We start from the raw sequence: 24,800 nt of genomic DNA, 5'->3' as shown, positions 1-24,800 counted from the left end.
TAACTCAACTATCTTAAAATTCATATAGGTAGCATCCTAATCCCTAAAAAGTGGCCACTTCAAATGTTATGGTAGCAACTTAATTTTATTCAAACACAACGATTTTCAAAAGTAACAATTAAACAAATAATTTAACTTAAAAATATTCAAAATATTAAATAGATAAAATAAAAATAAATAAAATTCATAAAAATGACTAAACAATTAATACAAGTGGCATGGGTTTCATTCTTTTAGATGAAATAGTTTATTAATTGCAAATTAGATTTAACTTTTTTTGGGAAGCATAACCTAATTTAGCTTTTAAAAAATAAATTTATCAAGTAAATAGTAAATACCAATTAAAGTGGGTTACTGTTGACAAATAAGACCTTATTTAATCTCTTAAATCATATTAAAAACAATATAAATTAAAAGACCAATGTTAATTTTTATAATTTAATTTTGTATAGTTAAATAATAAATTTCAAATTAAATAATACAATAGTTGCCCGTTACAGGGTCATTCATAGTTTTCTTTTAAACCAAAAACATCGTAAGAGAAACTAATACAACTTTTGCCCAATAACAAAAGGACAAAATATAAACAGCGGGTTTATTGTAAATAGAGAGGATTTTCCGGTAGTACGTCTTGTCGTTTTGTGATTAAGAAGCCCGTGATGCTAACATCCGCCTAAAAATGTCTGAATCAAGAATCATCGTACGCAAAATAGCAGTCCTCTTTCAAATATCTGAAGTTTGACTGTTGAACTTGAAAAGTGAAACGCAATTCCGATTTAATCTGGAGTAGACACGTGGCGTAGAGCAAAAAAAGGCTTTTGTCCAGAAGGCAGATGCAACCGGCGCGTGTCCGAACGCCTTAAGACTTTGATGCCTCTATTCGATTAATTCAGCCTTCTATCGGTACGTTAAACTCAATTTGACGCGAATTTCTAGTGGATTTGGGGCTGATTTCTTTCCAATCGCTGTTGCCTGATCGATTTGCATTGCAGATCGACGGAACAAGCCATGCCGTCTCACGCGGATCTAGACCGGCAGATCGAGCATCTGATGGAATGTAAACCTCTATCGGAGGCGGAGGTGAAGGCTTTGTGCGAGCAGGCACGGACTATCCTCGTCGAGGAATGGAACGTACAGCCGGTTAAGTGCCCGGTTACCGTCTGTGGAGATATTCATGGGCAGTTCTATGATCTCATTGAGCTGTTCCGGATCGGAGGAAATGCACCAGATACCAATTATCTTTTCATGGGCGATTACGTAGGTCGGTTATTACTCCTTCCCTCGTTATCTCGCACTTTTCATTTTACTTAATTTAAACCCTGTTTGAGTTTCGGTTCTTGTGTATGTCGACGTGCTTGATGAGAGATCCTGATGATACTATTGAATCGGAAAACTTTTACCTTTTTGTATTTTCCGTTTTGTATAATATTGTCAGCTTTGGATGGAAGGATCGAAGTTTATTTGCAATTTCTATTTTCATTGATCAGCATTGCTTTCGTCGATTTACTGTGAATTAAATGGATTTTGTGAAGCTTTGTACTCACCTTGAGTTTATAAATAAAAGCTTCTTTCTCTCTTTTTACCAAACGAAGGATTTTGTGGGTGAATGAGGGATCTAAAATAGATATTTTCACCGTCTCTACGGGGATTGGATGTGTCCAATATGATTTTTGGTTGTGTATTAATTGTGTCCTATTTCTCTGTATGAAAACGAAGATGATGGTTTTACCAAAAAAAAAAAGAAGAAGATGGGTCCCTTTTCTGTCCAGGTATTCTGTATGATTTGTACTATTGATGGATCCAATTAGGGGAATCTTTCTGGTAGTAAATAGTAATATTTATGTCAATTATATTTATAGAATGATAACTTTTTTTTTTTTTTAACTTTGTTGTTTATCTTATAGAGCTGTTGTCAGAAGAAGACATGGTTCCTACATTCTTACCAGTTATGACCCCAATCCATCTAACCTTTTGATTACATAGTGCTAGTGAATTTGCTCAAGATGATGGGTAAATTAGCTGTTTGGTTCTTATGCACTGACAAAACCTTTGGTTTTAAAATATTCTGCTTTTTCTCGTTTTAGCAGCTGCCAATCACTTCTTTTCCTTCAAAAATTCTCTTATTCCTCTGCCTCCAAATGCCCCAACACATAGGGGCACAAGGACCAGAGGACAATATCTATCTCGGTAAACCCTTTACATGCATAAATGAGGAAGGAGAGGTTACCAGAGTACCTTTTGAAACTATTGGCTGCTTGAATCACGTATTGAGTTTCAATGGATTTCATAATCCTCTTTTGAATGGTTGATTCATCAAACTTTACCTTCACTATACATTGATCTTTTGGGGAAGTGGAAACATGATTAGTTAGATGCATAGTTTTCCTAAGACGGCCCTTTTTGAATCTGTCAATTGTCCTCTAGACGGGTAATTTCTTAATAAAACAATCAGAATAATGATAATGTAATGACTGATGAATCAAAAACTTTCAATTTGAACTTATTCTGTCAATTGGTATTTTTCCTTATCCCCGTATCTTGAAAAATAGAAACTTAGGTAAGTGTTTTATAAACATATGTAGAAAAAGAACGCATCTCATTTAGTTCCTTCATGCCTACTCTAACTAGTTATTTCGGTTTTCTACTGGCAGCCCTTTTTGGATCTGTCAATTGTCCTCTAGACGGGTAATTTCTTAATAAAACAATCAGAATAATATGTTTTTTACTTAATATTAATATGCAAGTACCAAAGCCAAATTCTAGGCAAAATGTTCTCTGTTTCCTTTTTAGGAGTCTTATTATTGCCCTATGTTAATTTTTGAGACATTTTATTAGTATTTAACTAGTTGTGGCATTTCTTCTTCCTTTTTTCTTATTTTAGAAAATAAATGGTGTATTGTATAATATCATTTAGTAAAATGTTGCACAAGAGGTACGAAATCTCAAAGCATGAGATAGATTTTAGCTCTGTCAACACAGGATAGACTTAATTTATGCCATATCAACCTCCCCAATGGGGCACCATAGACCGAAATGGAATCTCTATCTAAGTTCTAAATGAGAGACTCTTCCTTTGCTATCTGGGCCATGGATGCTAGAATAGCTGCGTTACAATTGTGGCTTGACCTTGCAAATTGGCATTCACAATGTTTGATCATGATTGAGTAGGGTATTTTGACAGAATGGACTGTTATAACAGTATCACCAAATTTATTCTCAACTCTGCACTTGCTGAAGCCAACAAAAATGACCCAAGGGACAAAAGATTTGATCTCTAACCACTTCAGAACTTTGTGATTTCATTTAAGGAACTGAATTTTCAGGTTCTTCTACAGTTCCTAGTAATAGCATGAAGTATGGCTTTCCAATAAATATAGATGCTTACGCCAAGATCATAATGGTTGCCATCTTCTCTGTTTGAGATACCCTATTTTATCTAATTTAACTAAACTGCAAGATTGTATGCAACTTTTCCGTGACATTCAATTTTTAGAATTAATAGTTCTTTATCATGCTCTCTCAAATTTTTTATTTGTTTATTTGTTTCTGTTGATGTAGATCGTGGGTACTACTCAGTGGAGACTGTCACTCTTCTAGTGGCATTAAAAGTCCGCTATAGAGACAGAATTACAATTTTAAGAGGAAATCATGAGAGCCGGCAAATAACTCAAGTGTAAGACCTTTGTCTTCCTCAAAATCTGCTTATTCTAATATATTTTTCACTAAAAAAGTCTGCTGGTCCTAATTTTGCAACATAACTTCTTGGGTTTCCACAGTGCAAGAAATTTGTACTTCTTTCGTCATGTAAGAGTATGAACTAGAAACATGTCTGTATTGTAAGTATATGGTAAAGTACCATGTGCCGCTATTGCAACTTTTGTAAATATATGGTAAAGTACCATATGCTGCTATTGCAACTTCAGTCAGGCCTAACCCTGACTTTAATGCAATGAGTTAACAGCATCCTAGTGGCAACAAATTTGGGTTTATGCTAGGGAGATCAGCCACAGATACTATTTTTCTATTAAGACAATTGATAGAAAAGTTCAGAGAGAAGAAGAGAGATCTTCATATTGTTTTCATTGATTTAGAGGTAATATGGTTGGTTTTAAAAAAGAAAGGAGTGCTGAGTAGGTGTGTGGAGCTGATTGAGGATATGTATGAGGGTGCAGAAAGCAGCGCTAAACACCTGTGAGAGAGACATCAGATTTTGCAATTACAATGGGTCTTCACCAAGGGTCAGCACTTGGTCCTTGTTTGTTGCATTAGTCATAGATGAATCAACTAAACATATTCAAGAAGAGGTCCATGGTGCTTGATGTTTGCTGATGACATAGTATTAATTGATGAAACTAATAAAGGATTAAATGCAAAATTAGGTTTATGGACAAGTACATTAGAAACAAGAGATTTTAAAAATAAGTAGGACCTAAACAGAATATATGCAATGTAAATTCAATAATAATAGGCGTGCAAACCATGATATGTTTAGGGTCGAAGATCAGGAGATAATTCAAGATGACCTCTTCCATTACATGGTTCAACAATTCAAAACAAAAGGGGAGATTGAGGAGGATGTATTTTAAAAATAAGTTGGACCTAAACAGAATATATGCAATGTAAATTCAATAATAATAGGTGTGCAAACCATGATATGTTTAGGGTCGAAGATCAGGAGATAATTCAAGATGACCTCTTCCATTACATTGGTTCAACAATTCAAAACAAAAGGGGAGATTGAGGAGGATGTATTTTAAAAATAAGTAGGACCTAAACAGAATATATGCAATGTAAATTCAATAATAATAGGCGTGCAAACCATGATATGTTTAGGGTCGAAGATCAGGAGATAATTCAAGATGACCTCTTCCATTACATTGGTTCAACAATTCAAAACAAAAGGGGAGACTGAGGAAGATGTTGCTCATAAAATTGGAGCAGGATGGGCAAAACGGAGGGTGCATATGGAGTCTCATGTGATAGGTGAATACTACTTCGGCTAAAAGGAATTTTATTTTGAGAAATGGCTTAAAGAAAAATTCTATGAAACAGTTATAAGGCCAACTATGTTGCAAGGAGTGGAGTGTTGGGCAGTTAAGAAACTTGTCCAAAAAATGACTGTGATGGAAATGCATATGTTTAGATGGATGAGTGATAAAACCAGAAAGGATAGGGTCAGAAATGAAGTCATACAAAGGAACCTAGGGTAGCTCCAATAGGTGATAAAATGAGAGAAAGCGGACTGAAGTGGTCTGGTCATGTGCATAGAAGACCATCTATGACACCTATTAGAAGTGATCTGTTGCAAATTGAAGGGACTAGAAGAGCTAGGGGCAGATCAAAAAGGATTTGGGTGGAAGTAGTAAGAAATGATTCAAGACCTAATTGGTGTGTTCTTTGTAAGTCTAGTAGTGAGGATTGCTATCATCATTAGAACCGTTGGTCATCATTCAGTAATGGAAATCCCGATTTGATTACATTGATGGAAGTAATGGAGGAGGCCCCGCTTCTCTTGAAACCAAACCATGTAACCCCTCGATGGTAACAACATTTTGTAGGCAACGGTAGAAGAAGATGGACAAAACAGCAGCAGTAATAGGCTCCAAAAAGTTCGAACTAGAAAGGCGACAGAGCTTTCTAGAGGACTCGATTGAGGTGACAGAATGGGGCAGGGGGGTTTGGTCAACAATCTCTTTGCTGAAGGATGAAATAAAGATGGTAAGAGACTTTCTAGCAGGTGCTAAAGTCCCGATCAAAGCCTCTGTTGGATTGTAAGCGATTGGAAAAGGGCATAGTTCTTCTCTCACTGTTGAAAGAATACAAATGGTGGGCAGGTTCGTGCGGTTGAGCAGCTAGGAAAAGTCAACTTCATGGCTAAGTATTTGCGTTCTTGAAGAGCCATCAATTGAGGACTGGGCCTTGTTCGAGTAGCTTCTCAGCTTGATCTTTCCCTCAAAAGCTCCACCCACTTTTGAAGGCAGTTCATCGAACTCTTTCCCTCAATTAGAAAGAAAAAGCAAAGTAACCAAGGAAGGGGATCAGCCTTCATATCTGTGGTCCATCAGGAAAAACCTTTCAACAATTGGCATTAGCTTTTGTATGCACCAAATCTCCCTCGCTGAGTTGGAGAGAGGTGGAACTAGGTTTGTCAACAAATTTTCATACGCAAGAGCTTATGAAGCTTATTCCATTCGAAGAAAACATGGCAGTGGGTTTTGCTCAGATGGAGAAGTCGGTCCTTGCTTGGATCAATCAGGAGAGACGATTAATCTTTATAGAGATAGAGTGAAGATTGAGCGGTGGTGGCCAATGGTGAATGCAGTCTCAAGATTCTTGTCTTTCAATGACCAACTTAGGATAAGAGGGTTACCCTTCCATCTGTGGAAGGAAGAGATTTTTGCTCTAATAGGTGGGTTGTATGGAGGCCTAGAAGATATTGATCTTGACACTTTAAATTTTACCCAGCTTAGTTTTGCCAGGATCAAGGTGCAGAATTGAGGTGTGCATGCAGTCCCCTGATCAATCCCTCTACTAGACAGAAACGTCTGGTTTTACCTTTCAGTGGAGGTGGAGAAGACGAACGAGTCCATTGCTCGACTTAGCGAGTCAACTCAAAACAATGGATCCTTTCCACATGGCATTAGTTCAACAGAGTATCAGCCAAAAGTCACAACTAGGAGTTTACATGTCCTAGAAGCAAAGTTGTTGGGTGGCTCTAACTCTTTTGGTTAGACACGAAATTTCCCGAACAATGAAAATTTAGATTTTCACAAAAGAAAGAAGCTGAAAGTCAATTCTTCACAAGTTGCTCCCAGGAAAGTTTTCAAAAATTCAAATTTGCCTTCAAAAGAAAAACCTCGACAATAGTCAGGCCCAACCTCTTCTAGGGCCACAACTGATCCTAAGGTTTTTGAGCTCAAACCCGACCCGAAACCAAACCCAAATTTCTGTAAAGAGTTGGGCCAAGTTAAATTAAAGGCCCAACTCTCTTTAGAGAAGGCCGGATTTCCAAGCCCACCCAAAACCCCTTCCTTTGAAGGCCAAGAGATACCAAACACACCCCCAGCTTAGGAGGTTGGAAAAGGGATGTAAACAGATCTCCCACTTATTCATAGGCCAAATTACTCTTCTCTCTATGAAGGCGAAGACTCTGGGGAAGACATAAGCTCCTACGCAACAGAGGCTGAACCGGATCCGCGAGAGGTTGCTTTCGCAAGGGCAAAATCTTTATTTTTGGGAAAGTGTAGAATTGTTTGAAAAAAGGACTTTGGTTGATCCATACTATGGGGACACAGGCTCAGAAGGCCTTGCTAGATGGCAAGGATGGGATTCGCCTTCAAACATTCCAAAAGCTTCTAACAGCCTTCAACCACATACAAGAGTTTCTTCTCCCCCTCTTTGTTTGTTAGTTCTGTTTCGGCTCCTTTATCTTTCTCTCAAAGCAATGACTTGTCCTCTTGTTTTCCAGGTTCAAATGGAGAGCAATCCCAACCACAACAGAGTGATAGTCTTCGCCTGGATTCTGTGGCAAGGAAGGCAAACAAACGAGTTCAGAATAGTAACAAAAGGGAAGGTTGTTTGGAAGGTGGTATAGAGGAGATGGCTAAATTTCTCGGTCTCAAAAGAAGAGAGAAAGAAGCAGAAAATGAAAATGCAGCGAAGGAAGACAGTAAGATGAGAAGGAAAGATCAGGAAGTGAAACAAGGGGGTCTAAGAGGGAATTGAAACGTCTACAGTGGGGGTTGACAGATAACAGATTAGCAGGTAATAGAGTGGCTAAGGGAAATACAACAATAGAGGCCTAATGAAGATTCTAAGTTGGAACTTCAGGGGATTGGGAGGGCAGCTGAAAAGGTGTCTAGTGAAAGAGACTCTAAGAAGAGAAAACCCAGATGTCATTATTTTACAAGAATCTAAAAAAGAGGTAGTAGATAGAAAACTGATCAAAGCAATTTGGGGAATCAGAGGAAAAAATGGGTGGTGGTACCTGCAACAGGTTCCTAAGGAGGATTTACTCTTGCTTGGAATCAAGAAGTCTCAGGTATAGAAGTAGACAAAGGGGATATTTCTATACTAATAAGAAAGATGGCTTTAATCGGATGATGATTGGAGTTTATGGGCCAAATTCCTATTCAGAAAGAGGAAGGTTTTGGGAAGAATTGGATTCAGTACATGAATTCAATGATATTCCGTGGTGCATAGGTGGCGACTTCAATGTCATAAGGTTCATCAATGAACACTCCAATGGTAGAACTTCAACAAGAAGTATGAAGAAGTTTTCAAGCTTTGTGAATAGACACAACTTGTATGATCTCCCCCTCAATAGCGGCAGGCTCACTTGGTCAAATCTGCAAGAAAATGCGATAAGTTGCAGACTTGACAGATTTCTAGTATCTTCAGAATGAGTAGAGAAGTTCCCTAACCTGATTCAAGAACTTTGCCCTCACTTCACCTCAGATCATTGGCCAATTGCCTTAAGAACAGATCTGAGTTTTAATTGCAAGGCCCCCTTTAGATTGGAAAAGATGTGGACCACTCATGAGGACTTCAGCAAGAAGGTGGCCTCTTGGTGGGGGGAATGTAAAGTGGAAGGCTGGGCAGGTTTCAGACTGCTACAGAAATTGAAGTTCTTAAAAAGCAAGTTAAAAGCTTGGGGAAGAGAGAAGTTTAAGGCCTTTGAAGAAGAGGGGTAAAATTCTTGTGGAACTAGAAGAGCTGGACCTCAGAGATCAAAACAACAACCTAGATGAAACAAATAGAAGGAGAAGAGCTGACCTGAGAACACTATGGGAAAAGCTTATTAGAAGGGAAGAAATTTACTGGAGACAAAAATCTCGGTGAAGTGGCTAAAAGGAGACAATAACTCCAGATTCTTTCACTTTTATGCTTCAGGAAGACGCAAGAAAATTCTCATCTCTAAACTCAAAGTACGTCATAGGGAAGTGGAGGATTCAGAGGAAATTACTGAGGCCTTTCTCTCTTACTTCAAGAACCTTTACACTAAAGAATCTCCTAACCAATACACTCTGGACAGGTGGGAAGGGTTAGAATTATCAGAAGAAAAGAAAATCTGGCTTGAAAGAGAGTTTGAAGAGGAAGAAATCTAAGCAGTATTTCTAATGGATGGAGATAGGGCCCCGGGTCCAGACCGATTCCCAATGTTCTTTTTTTCAGCTGTGTTTGGATTTTGCAAAAGAAGATCTCTTGGAGGTTTTCAGGAACTTTAACTCCTCGATCATTGTGAACAAAGCCAGGGTTCATAGTTAAAATAGACCTTGAAAAAACCTACTACAAGGTGGATTGGGAGTGTATTCACCAAATTTTAAAGGTTAAAGGCTTCGGTGATAAGTGGACTAAGTGGAGTAAAGGCTGCATTGAATCAACTTGGTTCTCACTGTTGATAAATGGAGAACCAAAAGACTACTTCAAGGCAAGTCGAGGTCTGAGACAAGGTTGTCCCCTATCCCCCTTTCTTTTCACATTGGTGATAGATATCTTCAACCATCTTTTTGACAAAGCTAAAAGCCTTAACTTGGTAAAAGGTTTTGAAGTGGGAAGAGATGCTCTCCATGTCTCACATCTACAGTTCGTAGATGACATTATCTTAGGAAGCATCTCTAGACAACATGACCAATGCTAAGAGGGTGATTAATTGTTTCCAGTGGGTAACTGGTTTTATGGTCAACTTCTCCAAAAGTAGTGTTGTGGCAATAAATTCTGTAGAAGCAGGTCTGCTGGAAACCTGAAAAATTTCAGCTTTTGGGGGCCGGTGATGGAAAAATGCGAGATGAAACTAGCAAATTGGAAGAGGTGCTATTTATCAAAAGGGGGCAGACTCACTCTCTTAAAGGCCTCTCTTGCAAATCTGCCAATCTATTATTTGTCGGTCTTCCAAATCCCAAGGAAAGTAAGATCTAAGATAGGAGCTTCCTTTGGGAAGGTAGCAGGGAAAAAAGAAGTCACTTGGTAAGCTGGGAGCAAGTTTGGATACTGAGGGAACTAAACTCTATTGCAGATGGTTTAGCTAAGTTAGGAGCACACATGGATGTAGTGTATAGTGACAACCTGATTCCAGTGTAATCCCCAGGAGTTTTCCCTTTTTTTGTTGTACATCTCCTCATGCACTCTTTATTTTATCTAATAAATTTCTATTACTTTTTCTCAAAAAAAAAAAAGAAATGATTCAAGTGCCCATAATTTGATGATGAATATGGCACTGAGCCACTGAATGAACAGAACAGATGGCAAAACAGAATTCATGTTGCTTTGCTGACCCCATATAGTTAGAACTCGGGACAAGACTTGGATGATGATGATATGTATATATAGTCTTCTTTCTTGACTTGCTTCTTATACTACATTGGACCCAATAGACTGGCCTGATCTTGACTGATCAACCTGAGCCCAGCCCGAACCGAGGGCCAACCTGAGTGTGTTGAATTTTAGTTTGGACTGGACTTGGTTGGGCAGATCAAGCTTGGCCTTGAGCTTGGGCCACCCAAGTCTTAGGGTTGGGCCTGGATTGACCTTAAACCCAGCTCAACCCAACCAAGTTGCAGCCCTATTTATAGGGAAATGGAAATGATTTAATCTCCACTTTTGTTTGTAAATTCTTGATGTGTAGTTATTTTATTTGCCATGTTAAACAGTGCATAAGTACAGAGCCTATGTTGGAGTATCATGAGCTTAAAATTTCCATCAGTGGCACGGTCAAAACCTATTGTTACTAATATTGGGTTTTGTTTCAGATATGGTTTCTATGATGAATGCTTGAGAAAATATGGAAATGCAAATGTCTGGAAGTATTTCACCGATCTTTTTGATTATCTACCTCTCACAGCCCTGATTGAGAGTCAGGTTTGAATTCAAGAACAGTGCATATCTTTTTAACGTCAATTTAGCTATCACTTCTGACCTGTATTTAATGCCAAATGTAGATTTTCTGCTTGCATGGTGGACTCTCGCCGTCTTTGGATACATTGGACAATATTCGTGCCTTGGATCGTATACAAGAAGTATGTATTACTATTTTGACCTTTACTTTTTCACATATTCAACACCTTTTTAACTACTTCGCCTGTGATTGCAATTTGTTTTTCTTTTTTTGAGAAAAAGGTAACTATTATATTCAAAAGGAGCAGGGGGGGGGGATGTACTTTAGAGGATGTACAAACAACACAAACAGAAGAAAACACCTATAAACCACCCAAATTAAGATGGCAAAGTGTTTGCACTATAATGCAGAGTTGCACCATACAAAGAATGCGATTCTGCATTTTTACTTTCGTTTACATCTGCTTTTGGAAAGGTACTTTGCCTCACTGTTTGAGAAAGAATTGTAGCTGCTTTGTTTCAATTCTTTACAATATTAGTTTTCAGAAACTCTATATTTTAGCCATTTTAACATGGAAAGAAGCTGGGATTACAGAGCGTAACATAATGGTTTATTTTTTAACTTTTTGAAAACTATAACATGAATCAGTTGCTAATCATTGCCATACTTTTTAAGATAATAGGTGGGCAAGACATTTGGAACAGGGCAGCAAGCATTGTTTTCCTGTATATTCTAATGACTCAAACAAATTGCAATGCTAAAACTTGTTTCTTAAAGATCTTTGAGAATAAAAACTGGGATTTGAGAAGATGCAACTTTTAATTAATCCAAACATTAATCTGAAGGTGCTCGCTACTATGTTGTTTTGTTATGATTATATCCATGACCTATACCACATTGTTGTCGTCATTTGAGAATAAAACATTATTTTCTGTAATTCTTTGCATTCAACATTAATCTGAAGGTGCTCACTACTTAATTCACCAGGTGTGTATCTCAAACAGAGATACCATTCGAAATCATCTTATTTATATTCAGTGAATGAAGCAGGTTCTGAAAGCAGCTCCCCATCATTTTTCAAGATTATGAAAGGCTCTTGGGAGGTCTTTAATGTTTTTAAAACTGACCTGGAGGCTGAACCATTTTTGCCTCCAGATCTTGGGTCAGTGGTTCAACCGTCCAGGTCATACAGATCAGACCGTGACACATCAACACACACATATACATGTATATCATTTAAATATTGTATAATTTCATTCTGCATGTAAAATATGTATATATGTATATTATTTTATGTCTCAGTTTTTAAATTTTATTTATAAAAATACTAAAAATTGGGATTTGAGGCCAAAAAGGCATTTTTGGCAAAAATAGTGGGACAAGGACAAGGACAAGGCACCCTCGGTGCCTTGGAATGTGTAAATCTTGAAAAGCAACCCAAAATGAGAAAAAAACCCAATTGGACAACTGAGCACAAAGTAATGGCCTCTAGACGTTTTGATATACATGTAGTAACCTGTGACCAGGTCAAATGGGTCAACAGCTCAACTTTCCAGGTTAGGTGGGTTTTGACCAAGTCAACAAAATTTGATCAATTTCCGACATTTAGAAAAATTGGACCTAAAAAGGTGTCTGGTGATGGTTTGATTGGTTTGACCATCTGGGTCAACAGTGGATTTAAAACATTGTTTTGATCAATATCCCATGGTGATCAATCTTGCCTTTTAAGAAGTTTGATTGGGATTGTTGACTTGTTGGTCCATTAGCATTTGCCTTTGTTGACTTGGGTTTTCTGATATTCCTTTCCCTGTGTTGAGTAGGTTCCGCATGAGGGACCAATGTGCGACCTCTTGTGGTCTGATCCAGACGATCGATGTGGATGGGGGATATCTCCCCGGGGAGCTGGCTACACATTTGGACAGGATATTGCTGGTCAGTTCAACCACACCAATGGACTTACCCTTATCTCAAGAGCCCACCAACTCGTAATGGAAGGGTACAACTGGTGTCAGGTAGGTGAACCTAAAGGAAATGAATGCCCAAGCCCGACTGATTTTCTACTTCATCTATCATATTATTCAGTGTTCATTTAATCAATTGCTTGTTTTTTTTGTTTAATTGTCCAATGACGGTTGCAGGACAAGAATGTAGTTACGGTATTCAGTGCCCCAAACTATTGTTATCGATGTGGTAACATGGCGGCGATACTAGAGATTGGGGAGAACATGGATCAGAATTTTCTTCAATTTGACCCTGCCCCACGGCAAATTGAACCTGACACCACACGCAAGACTCCTGACTATTTTTTGTAATCTTTATATCTTTGCCACTAGTTGGTGATGCTTCTTGTTTTCTGCTGTGTTTGTAGATGTGTCTTAGAAGGGAAGAGATTTGTTGTTAAGTGCAGAGAGAGAGAGAGAGAGAGACAGAGATCATTATCATTCTTTTGTTTGGAATTGTACTGCTGCTCCCATGCTGTTCTTAGTTAGGGAACTCGGAATTTGGAAAGGCTTTAACTGGGAATTTGTCTTGTATTCTTAAAAAAAAAAGGAAGCAGCAATAACAATGTCTCTTGTTTTATAGCTTACGTTCAATCATCAATGGTCATTTGTAGATGGAAGGTTGATTCCAAAGTTGTGAACTGTCAAACGAAGCCGTGAACATTCGTTATTAATCTGGCAAGTGACAAGCTAGTACTATTGATTGGGTTATGTAGCCCATTGTATGCAACTTGTTAGACCAATCATGCTTAGCATTCCTTTTTTCCTTCTTTTTCTTTTTTCTATGGAAGTTACGTTCAGAATCAATATTACAATATATAAAGGTAAGGTTGGAATTTGGAAACTGGAAATAGATAATAGTTTAGCATCCAATTATATAGGGTTGGCTACATAAACATAAATCATGTTTTGCCTTTCTTTTTTGCTAAGGCCATATCCATAGTTAAATCATGAGCACTTAAATCAATTCTTATTACGTCAACCTATTTCTTTTTTATCTATTTTTAGACCTTATAGCTTCTTATTATAATCTTCTATACATCTTTCCAAATCATCTTAGGCCATGTTTGGGAGTGCTTAAATTAAAAATAAGTGCTTATTTGCATTTGGCATTCAATTTTTTCGAGTGCTTAATTTTTAAAATAAACACTTATTTTATATTGTGCATTTGGTAGTTTTTTTTTTCTAATAAGCAGTTAAATAAGTACACTTATTTTACAAAAGCACTTTTATAAAAATACTTTTATGAAAATATTTTTACAAAAGCACTTTTAAGAAAATACTTTTACGAAAACACTTTTATGAAAGCATGTTTATGAAAGCACTTTTATAAAAGTACCTTTGTAATAGTGCTTTCATAAAAGTACTTTTATGTGTTTTTATAAAAGTATTTTCTTAAAAGTTTTTTTGTAAAAGTATTTTTATAAAAGTGCTTTCATAAAAGTACTTTCTTAAAAGTGCTTTGGTAAAAGGTGATTTTGTAAAAGTGATTTCATAAAAGTACTTTTATAAAAGTATTTTCGTAAAAGTACTTTCATAAAAATGTTTTTATAAAAGTACTTTTATAAAATTCAACTAGGAATAATTTTGGAAGAAAAAATTGAATAATAAGCACTTAAAAAAGCTAGAAATTTGGGCTTAAAAAATGTCCTTTTCAGGCTTATTTTTGGATCGATAACCAAACTTCCGTTACCAATTGCATTTCAGTTAATTTTATCCAGCAGCATTTTTCTTCTCTCTAAGCATATAACAAAAACCATTTTGCTGATAGGTTTTCAAACATTAAATTTAAGTGTCATTTGACAAGTATTCTTTGAAAGATCTTTTGGAATATTTGACAATCAAAACACACAGTGAGCTTTTACATTAAGATTTTGGCAGCTCCAGACCGTTTGATTGGCAGTGCATCTTTCTATATGTCTTTTCACACAAAGATGAGATGAAAAAAGGGGATAAATTCAATTTCTAACTTCCTGAAATAAAATTGAATTAAGCTTCGCCCATCCTTTTGGGGCAGTTTTTCCACGGCTATAACTTCCCACAACCAAATGGGAAAAAGGCTAAAATGCAAGCTGCCGGGCTTCTAACAACCAACAACCTGCATGGAAATATGTGCCAAACTGGGCATTAATTTATTTGCATTAAGCTTTCATGTAATGTTTTATTTAATTACATTTTGTACTTTTCAGGAGGCTTTTTTTTTTTTTTTTTTTGAATTTGGACATTCAGGAAAGCCCAACCCAATCGTGGCCAAAGAAAACCACTGGGATCACTGGACAAAACCCAATGCACCCCAGGAGCCTTGGAAGTTGGAACTCCAAGCTTATCCTCTAGAATGGCAGGGGTCCAGGTTCGCAAGGAGATTCATTGCCGGACTGCCCTCAAGACTAATGTGTCTAAATCATTTGTGATATTCTAGATGTGTCATAGTCTCGAGTGAGGCCTTGTATTTTCTAGGGGATTCCTGTGAGACAATCAATGACTAGTTTGGTTTATGTATACCCAATTCTTTGATAAGGATTGCTGCATCTAGGAGATGTAATGGAACAGGACGATTAATGAATGTTTAGGGTTATCAGATTGTCTCAATTTCTGGCAAAGGTAATTCTTGCATTGATGTTTTGTTCCGCGATTAAAATTGGTCACAGATACGAGATCACTTATATCAAAAAAATGTGAGCCTAATAATTTTAAGGGATTTTTGGACTGCAATCCCCTTCAGAAATCTGAATTGCAGCCCATTCCTTGTCTACTAATAGCCCCCCTCATGAATCCGGCATCAATCCATGGACAGGATTCCAGTCCATCCCTAGAAATCCTAGCTCCACCTAGGGGTGGATTGAACGGTAAAAACCCCTAGTTTAAATAATGTTTTAAAAAACGATTTGGAATAGGAACCATTCTGACCACTTGATTTTGGGTCAATGGTTTGATTGTCCAGTTCGAATGGATGGCCCATTCTGACAAAAATTTTAAAAAATTTATAAATAATTAAACAAAAATGTAAAAAACTATTGAATGGGTCAATGATTCGACCATCCTGGTCAATGGGTTGATAGTTTGACCACCCAGGTCAATGGATCATTGACTGATTCAACGATTTTTTGCCAACGATCAGGTTTGGGGTAAAATAGGACCGGTTGCCTGAACAGTTCTCAAGCCAAACTGTCCAACCATTAAGATTGACGGTGGTTCGAAAACCATGATTTTAAACATAATTTTTTTGTCTTTTAGCTTGTGTTGTTTCAATTTAAATGAACAATTTCACGCTGAAACTTTTCACTCTGAATCTGCTACCGGCAAATCGTTTTCACATCCCTATCCATAGAACACCATCGTCATGTATTGAAATTGGAAATATCTCCTCATGAATGAAGATATTTTCAATGCACAGCTGTAATGTCACGTATAATGATCCAAGCCCGAAACTTGAGCTATATTTTCTTCCTTCTACGATTTTCCATTTACATCAATGGGAGTGAAACAATGGTTTCGTTACAGAGTGACAGAAATAATTACTGTTTAGTCTGAAAAATAAATTTTAAGAAATAGAGGGCTAATAAAATACTTTAGTCTCAAAACATGGGAACCGCTCGCAGGTCGCAGCTGTCTGTTTTGAGTCTCAAATCTTTTGAAATGAGAAGAAAGACAGCAAAATACAAATGTGTTAATGTTACCTTGTATGTGGAACTATCAATGGGTCAGGACTGGGCCCGTTCACTGTAGACCCAGTTCCAACCCGATAAGAAAACACCCCAACCCAGAACTTATGTGGTCTGTAAGAAATCGATCCAGAATGGACCCTATTATTAGTCAGGATTATGAGGTCTGACTTTGTAAGGCTCAATTTTAAATTTTTAATAATATGCTTTTTAGCCTGGTCATTCGACAACAAATCTGCAAATTTTAGAACAATAACATTGCCATTGTCCATGCAGCACGCCAACCCTCGCTTTCAGTATCTCCATATGGAAGACAATCTCCAAAGCTCTCTATTATATCACTTTTCTTGAGATTGTTGACAGACAATATAGTCACAATATATAAATTTGTTAAGTAATAGATCACCCAGCTTTCTTTTCAATAGTGACTCCATGAGCTGACAAACCCATTGTAGTTTTTGGTGGTTCTCATGGCTGTCCTTGTCCTATAGAAAACCGCTAACCAGAACCAAGTCCAACATTCAGATTAATTATTGTTTGGGTTAAAAATATAAATGGTTGGAAAGTGTAACTTAATCCTCAAGTACCATCACTGGTCCTATTATGTCTCTTTATATATTTCCTTTTATGCGAAGTTCGTTCTTCCTTTCTCTTTTCTGAAAGCGTCTGTTATTCTTCTTGTCCTTATAAGAAGTATCCTTCACAGGCTCAAGGTAAACTGTAAACACCACGACAAGCTATATGTACGAGTAGGTAAAGATGTGGTTGTAGGCAACTGTCATCTCTAGTGCCTCTTAATAGCTCTCAGACTGACACAAATCACCCAAAATACAAGGAAGTGATCCGCATCCATATTGATATTTGATGAGAGGAGATCAAGAATAAATTCAGGCTCCTTAAGAATATAAATTCATTAATATAACCAATCAATTGAATCATTACCGGAAACAACAGTTTTCATACAACAAAATTGAACATTATCTGAACAGCCTAATGTCCTGGAGCGTTGCAAGTTGTTCGAGCTCACCATTAACAAGTAGTTCGTCACCAGGTACAAAATTTTAAGCACCCTTATATGTACCTTATCTAGCATATCTACACTCTCCCTGCATCCTAATAAGAACTAAAAGGGTGTCAATTCAGCAGTTATTCTTAAGCATAATGCAAGATGGGGAAGGGAGTTTACCTTCAAAGCCTTCTTTCAACTTCCTGCCGTCCTTGCACCCATTCTTGCTCTTATGCCTGTACAGAAAGACAGAATTCATATTTCTATGTATGCAATGACAACTTTCATTTCGTCAACTGAGCACTACTTACAAGAGACGACAAATATTTTCTTTGGACTGAGAAAGATGCATATTCTAAAATATAATATTTAGAACATGTCCATTGAAAAACATATGAGATCAAAGATTTTTAATTTAAAGTTGCTCGAGGCTTAAACCTTTAAATGATGCTTAAGAAGAATGCCCTGAGGTTAAAGTTTGAGTTTTGCATATCAAAGTTGAACATACATCACAACTTCGGGTGCCTTATCTTAACAATCTTTCTCTCTTGTACATTAATGGAAATAGATATGGTTCTCCCTTTTTTGTGGCAGCATCAGGGAGGAAGGAGTAATAACGAGAAAGAATTTATAGAATTCTAGTCAATGAATAAAATATTTATTTGTTGAAATTGTCTTATATTGGTGTAAAGATTGTATGAAATGTTTTTGTTGGGCATTTTACATAATTGATTTTAACAATGGGTCTGGCATTGAATAGAACAAAATGGCAGAACAGAGGATTCATCTAGCCAACCACATATAATTGGGACAGCCTAGAAGACAATGATGATTTCACATAACTGACTTAATTTCTATCCTAATTGAAGCACTATCTATGTGGTTCTTTCTCTTATTTTATTACACTTAAATATAACACAGAATTTGATACAATTAAACAATCTGTTTCAACAGATCTGAAGAAATAACATATAGAGGAGAAAGGAAGAAGCAGTAATTCATAAAACACAACAAATAAACCTCCAGAAAGACCACAAACAAACTATTGCAATTTTGCAAAGAAAAATGTAGTTAATACAATTTATGAAAAAGAATATAAAAAAGCATATTTTAATGATATCAAAGAAGATTAAAAAAGTATTTGCTATTAAAACACAATGATCATACCACTGGTAGTGGAAATCGAAATAGGCCTGAAACCCAACTCAATGAAAACAAAACCCTGTTCAATAAAGGCTAATAGGTTAGAGTGGTCGATTTGGAAAAAGAGATGGAATGGTATTTGAAACAGCAATTCCTTTGTTGCTCTCTTTCAATTGAGAATTAGTTTCCAGGTACTTATTTCCAATAATTTTTAACAGAGAGACTGCTATTAACGCGCAGCCTATTTTTTGATTGGGTTATTATTTTTCATTAGGAAACCTATTGGGGAAACAGATTTATGGACATATCTTTACATAATAACCATGACACAAGGTAACCTTTTCATAACCCGGCGGGGGGGGGAGGAGTTTTTGGGGTTTTTTTAATGGATGAAGTTAACTCGATTGATTTTCAAAATTTTGGTGTTCATCATCCCCACCCGCCCTTTTTCTTTTTCCCTAAGAGGAAATGCATTTCACATCACACAACTACTTTAAAAATCAATTATTTGATTTCAAATATATTTTTAATTAATTTAGACTAATAATTAAATTTTTTAGTTTAACATATTTAAGAATTGTAAAACCCTTCAGAAGTTTTCTATTTTGTGGGACTGGGGACCTACAACTTGGCAAATGATATGGTCCTTGTAGAGTATAATGAAAACAGGATCCTTGGTTGGGGTAAGTTTTTTTTTTTAATCAGAAGCTTATACATTAAGAGCTTCTCTAATAGACAATTTAGGGATTCTATAATGGCTTTTTGGGACTTCTTGTTAGAATTAAAACAAGTGACTTATTTGTCATTTTTTAAAAGGTAACAAAAGAAATGTACCAATGTAGGAAAAAAGAAAAGTATAAATCATTTGAAATCCTAATTTTGAAACCTTTGAATCGAAAGACTCCTTTGAAATCCTAATCTCTGCATCTACGCTGTCACTAGACTTGTCAATAAAAATTATGTAGTTTGCAATAACGAAAAGTAGAAGTCATTTCAATGCTATAGGAAAAAAGAAAAGAGAAGCTTTACCCTGCTCTGCTGAGGTTAGTAACAAGTAAAGGGACACAATAGTCATTTTCATTGCTAAATATAAGGAACCACACACTAAATAAGTTAGCCAATTCTAGTGGTGCCTACCAGAGAGAATAACTGAATAGCATTTGAGGTTTACCTAATATCCTTGTTCTTTTCTCTTTTTTTTCTTTTCCTTTATATGTTTTTTTTCCTTCTCATTCTTTTTTCACCTTGCATTATCAATTAGGTTGGTAATCAGTACATTATTTCTTGCCATATTGTGCTTTTCAAGCAGCCAAAATATCATACCATCAAGTGCCTACAGCAAAAGCAAAAACAGGCCCTTAAGAAGGAAGTCATCAGCAAAACAAATGGGACGAGACGAACCTCAAGAACAAACGCTCTCCTAGGGCTTTTTCTCCAACTGTTGAAGCTCACGCAGATGTTGGACTATCTCCCTCAGAAAGCTGTACCGCTTCACCACCATTCTGAAGTGATCGGACAGAATGCTTTAAGAACTCTATTTATCTCAAGGCCTCTAACCTCTCACTTAGTTTACATATTTCTTTGGTTAGGATGTTATTACTTGCATCTCCTGCCACAATAGAAAAAACATTTGATACTCAGTTACATTAGGACCGAAACAATGAAAAAAAAACTATAATAACTTTGAATATCACCTCCGTATTCTTTGTTAAGGTTAATGTTCTTAGAACTGGGTAGAAAGAAATGAAGCCCATCACCTGTAGAGGAGTGAATAGAATCTCTCACCTTAAAAATCTAAGAGCGGTTCATCAATAATTCTCTCTCCACTCTCTTCCTGTGACGAAACACTTTGAACAAAATAATGTCCATTTTCCCCGTAAAATTCCATTTCATTGAAATAAGCTAAAGGGCTACCCCATTCTGAACATGAACTGACTGATGAATCAGATCGAGTTAAGTAATTAACGCAACCATCATCAGTTTGTGCCTCAAGTGCACCAATTCCATGTTCTTTCTCACTGTAAGCCTGCAGCTCCGCCTTCAAAGCCCTGATTTCTCCATCTCTCATTTTAAGTAGATCCTTGACAACTTGCAAGGCCTTCTGTTCGTACTCGGTCTGTTCCTCCATCATTCTCTGATATTGCAAGGCCTCCATCTGAACTGCTGCCTTCTCTGCCTGCAACCGGGTAATCATGGCCATTGCCTGGTTTGCAGCGACTGCAGAAGCACTTCTTTCTTTATCTAGTTCCGTGTATAAGGCAATCAAGAACTTGCGATCAACGCGGACCTGTCTCTTCTGACAATCCAGGGTGGCCTCATCATCTCCTTCACCTATAGCAATTCCTTCCCAGGACTCTGCACCTGATTCTATCTTTTCAGTTTGCAGCTTCCTAGGAAGTTTAGCAAGCCATATTGCTGAATCTGCGACTGTGACTCCAAGCAACTTGTTTCCTCTGATAAGATTAGGTGTCTTGCATGGATCTTCATTCAAATCCTCGTTTTCTGTAATGAACGGCACAATGGCGCCTTTGACATCTTCCCTACCTAGTAGACAAAATGCATCCACAAAATGAATGACAACATATCACGGAAAATTATAGGTGGGAACAACCCAGAAAATTATCATTTTACATACATTGATTGTCTTCAGTTATTGTGCTTAAGCTCTCATCATCCTCTGGAATCTCTGATTCGGTGTCTGACACTAATTTTGCTTCGGTGTATCGAATAAGGGGTATCTGAACCTGATCGAAGCCGCGCGGTTCTTCATCGTTTGCCTTGATTGGAGAAGAAGCTGGAGCTTGAGGAAAATCACACTCATTCGATGGAAGACACGGAAGGAATCCCCGTCGAAATGAGGGCTTAATCCTCAGAGGCTCCCCGCAACAAGAACACCGATGCATGCTGCTTTTCTCAACCTGCGAAGTGTCCATATTCTCTCTGCACGGCAATCTCAAATGAATTCTGCGACCATCCTCGACAGAGCATCTAATATCTCTGCCCAATATCCCAACCAGAGATTTGCATGTCTCATAGTCAGACCTATTCTCGCTACCAAAAGAAAGGAGACAACCCTCGCACATTTGTCGAATATCAGATAGTTTGCGGTGAACATGGCAATACACAAGGGATGACACATGTTTCCTGTGAGCTTCACAGATCGAGTCGTTGTAATGAAAATAAGGATCTCTGCTAGCAAGAACATGATCGATCCTCGAACAGAACAGGCATGGGATTTTCATTCCGAAGAACCGGGCAAATTCATTGGCAGCAAAAGCAATCAGGCCATCGATAATCAGCAGGATTATCAAAATCCATTCGAATAAAGCGTAGGTAAAAAAATTTGGAAATTTTCTAAGCTTCTGTTCTTCGAACTGCTTGAATAATGTAGACCCCATGTCTTAATTAATTAAACTCTTTAAGAAAAACCAGAAACAAAGAAACTCTGAATCAATCAGGAAAGGAACAGCAATTCAAACCAGAAATCAGGAAAAAAAAAGCCCGGCAATGAATAAAAAATGCAGATTAGATTATAAAACGACAGAAGAGCTATCAAGAAGGAAAATTGTAAAAGAAAAAGAAAAAGATTATAGAGAAATGCAAGTAAAACAAAAGATCATGATCTAGGCTGGAACTAGAAGAACCGAACCAAGACCATGATCTTCCGTTCCCTGAGAGAAGGCAGAGGAGAGTGCAGGAGATGATCTGCAACCCAAGCCAAGAAGGTTTTGATGTTTACTTTTGTGGCAGTTTGGTTATTAATGGAAAATTCACGTTTTCATGCCTGAAAAAACGGTTCGTCACCATTTGGACACGGGCGGTTGTTGAAAGTCCTGATCTCCTACTTCCACCACCAGGGTTTCTTATTCTGCTTCTTAAGCTGTAAAGAGAACACGTAACGTATGGTACGAATACATCAAAATTCCCTCGACTTAAACGGTTCAAAATATCGGACGTATCGTATCATAGTATCTCAAGGCAATCGACACGTGTAATTTTAATTGAGATATGCTACCAACCATATCCCAACAATTAATTACAGTCCCACACTGGGAACGTCTCTCCATAAAGGAGGTATTCCCAATGGTTGCAGTGTTTCGTTAGGACAGTATTGGGAGCGTTCTGTGTTGCTATTGAATACATGTATAATAAAGAAGGAAAAATTCTTGTATTTTGGTTTGAGTGAAAATTTGGTCCCTAAACTTTAAAATGCCATAATTTATTATCCGAACTTTTAGATTGTGACAATCTAGCATTCAAGCTTTCAAAATGTGACAATCTAATACCTGCTGTTAACTAATCCGTTAATCAACCGTTAAGTGATATTTGAAAAGTCAAAAATACCCTTCGAATGGCATATAATTCTTTTTATAAACTATCCAAACATTGACAAAAAAACTAAACAGTCCCAAATCTTAGCAAGTTAGCCTCGTCTATTTAAAAAAGCTGGCGACTGTTTAGAAGAATCTAGAATTTGGGACTATTCATTTTATTGTCAATGCTTAGATGTTTGATAAAGAGAATTAGATTGCATTATTAGGGCATTTTTTACTTTTCAAATTACTTAACGGCTGATTAACAGCAGGTACTAGATTATCACATTTTGAAAGTTTAGGTATTGGATTGTCACATTTTGAAAGTTTGGATACTAGATTGTTGCATTTTAAAGTTTGGGGACCAAATTCGCACTAGAGACAAAGTACAAGATATTGATCGGAAATTTTCCCTATAAAGAATTATAAGATTATAACTTTTTTTAAGCGCTAATACATTTGGGCTTAAAAAATAAAACTCTAATATATGATGTGATAAGTATGGTATATAGATGCACAAAATTTACCTACATAGAGTATTTGAATCAAATTGTTTTTCCTTTTTCATTAAGAAATGTTGAATGCCTTTTTAAAAGAAAATAAAAATATTTTCCATCATGTGGTTTACACCAAAATCTCTTATACACCCTCCTAAAGTGTTAGTTCAAAGTTCCTATGGATCATTCAGACTCGCGTTCAAATGAATTTGTGCCTAAGGTATAAATAAAATAAGAAAAGTGAGAGTAGGTATTCAATTAAAATTTCTATTACTGATTTGATGTATTTATTTTTTAATAAATATTAATAAAATTTCTATTTTGGATGGCCCAATAACTGAAATTGTCACTCAACATCCCTCCTACAATGGAGGGTCAAGATCAGGTCCGCATAACTGCAAGTCTGGATCACCTGTCAACAAAATTCATTCCAACAGCCTATCAAAATGATCTCACACCACACATCTCAATGTCTCATACATGGCCAGTCCTACTTTTATAGTGGGTTCCAATCTCATGGTGAAACGTGTGGTGTTAGATCAAATTGGTAGGAGTTAGAACGTGTTTTGTTGGCAAAAGATCCCAATTCCATAACAGCAGGTTCTCGATTGGAAGGTTAATGGATTTATGGATCCATTGCGCATGCTACTATGTCCCCACCCCCTTAATTCCCATGTAATGTGTGAATACCAAAAATAAGACAATTTCTATATGAATGTTGTATAATTTATGAAACATGACATTAAATCAATTAGAAAAAAATTATGTTTCTGAACCAAAAGATAAATAATTAAGTGGATGTTCACCGGTATGCATGATTTTGTTTTGAAAAATGACAGCTGCCACATCAGCAAAATAATATTGTTTTTACTAATGCAGCAGTTGCTTTTTTTTTTAAATATACACATTGACAACCACACCTCAAGAGTGCAACTCTGGTGCTAATTTTGAAACAAAACTATACCATAGGAGCTTTTTTAAGCACCATCATCATCATCATTTACGCCTTCTCCTCAAGGGTTTTTCAAAACCAGATCAGACCAGACAGTTGGATTGGAAAAATCGGAAACTTATTCCGTTTTTCCCCAAAACTGTTGATTTTGGTCAGCAAACCAATGAACCAGCTGGTTAACTGTTCGAACAGTTTTGACCGTTTATCAGTTTTTTTACATTTTTTTTTGTCAAAACAGGCCGGCCATTCAGATCGAACAATCGGACCGTTCAAACCAGTAACCGAACCCCTGACCGATTCGGTTTTAAAAACCATGACATGAATCCTATTTCACCAATCCCTCCTGTTCAATGCCCATTTTCATTATCAAATCATTAGTTTTTAAATCTTTTT

At 36.8% G+C, this 24,800-nt stretch overlaps 2 protein-coding genes across 4 annotated transcripts; one reads left to right on the top strand and one right to left on the bottom strand.

The window, feature by feature from the left end:
• Positions 1 to 863: 863 nt before the first annotated feature.
• Positions 864 to 13,467, top strand: LOC148862995 (serine/threonine-protein phosphatase PP2A catalytic subunit-like). The gene is made up of 7 exons (XM_088977838.1): positions 864 to 903; positions 993 to 1,261; positions 3,559 to 3,673; positions 10,749 to 10,857; positions 10,938 to 11,015; positions 12,655 to 12,846; positions 12,973 to 13,467. The coding sequence occupies exons 2-7, from the start codon at positions 1,009 to 1,011 to the stop codon at positions 13,144 to 13,146; spliced, it is 921 nt and encodes a 306-aa protein (XP_088833964.1). The 5' UTR covers positions 864 to 903; positions 993 to 1,008; the 3' UTR covers positions 13,147 to 13,467.
• Positions 13,468 to 17,392: 3,925 nt separating this feature from the next.
• LOC148862994 (putative myosin-binding protein 5) lies at positions 17,393 to 22,378 on the bottom strand. Of its 3 annotated transcripts, none has more exons than XM_088978875.1 (5): positions 21,281 to 22,378; positions 20,431 to 21,189; positions 20,047 to 20,254; positions 17,683 to 17,738; positions 17,393 to 17,619 (listed from the first exon to the last, which is right to left on the bottom strand). In XM_088978875.1, exons 1-2 carry the CDS (start codon positions 22,041 to 22,043, stop codon positions 20,432 to 20,434), a joined length of 1,521 nt encoding a protein of 506 aa, XP_088835001.1. In that variant the 5' UTR covers positions 22,044 to 22,378; the 3' UTR covers positions 17,393 to 17,619; positions 17,683 to 17,738; positions 20,047 to 20,254; position 20,431. The 3 variants fall into 3 exon arrangements, with proteins under 3 accessions (XP_088835001.1, XP_088835002.1, XP_088835004.1); XM_088978876.1 differs by having other exon boundaries at positions 17,393 to 17,609; XM_088978878.1 differs by having other exon boundaries at positions 17,393 to 17,602; positions 21,281 to 22,361.
• Between the last annotated feature and the right edge of the window lie 2,422 nt (positions 22,379 to 24,800).

The sequence above is a fragment of the Nelumbo lutea genome, chromosome 3, assembly GCF_056320005.1.
Source record: "Nelumbo lutea isolate HS-2025 chromosome 3, American lotus-T2T, whole genome shotgun sequence".
NCBI lineage: Eukaryota > Viridiplantae > Streptophyta > Magnoliopsida > Proteales > Nelumbonaceae > Nelumbo > Nelumbo lutea.
Note: the sequence above shows the minus strand (reverse complement) of the source record. Positions and strands in the feature narration are given on the sequence as shown.

What these genes read in the sequence shown, in the direction of transcription:
- LOC148862994 (XM_088978875.1), bottom strand. Translation starts at nt 22,043, where the DNA reads ATGGGGTCTACATTATTCAAGCAGTTCGAAGAACAGAAGCTTAGAAAA. An exon ending in AATAACTGAAGACAATCAAT is followed by an intron (nt 21,190 to 21,280) that starts GTATGTAAAATG and finishes TTTGTCTACTAG; the next exon opens with GTAGGGAAGATGTCAAAGGC.
- LOC148862995 (XM_088977838.1), top strand. Translation starts at nt 1,009, where the DNA reads ATGCCGTCTCACGCGGATCTAGACCGGCAGATCGAGCATCTGATGGAA. An exon ending in TTTCATGGGCGATTACGTAG is followed by an intron (nt 1,262 to 3,558) that starts GTCGGTTATTAC and finishes CTGTTGATGTAG; the next exon opens with ATCGTGGGTACTACTCAGTG. An exon ending in CCTTGGATCGTATACAAGAA is followed by an intron (nt 11,016 to 12,654) that starts GTATGTATTACT and finishes TGTGTTGAGTAG; the next exon opens with GTTCCGCATGAGGGACCAAT.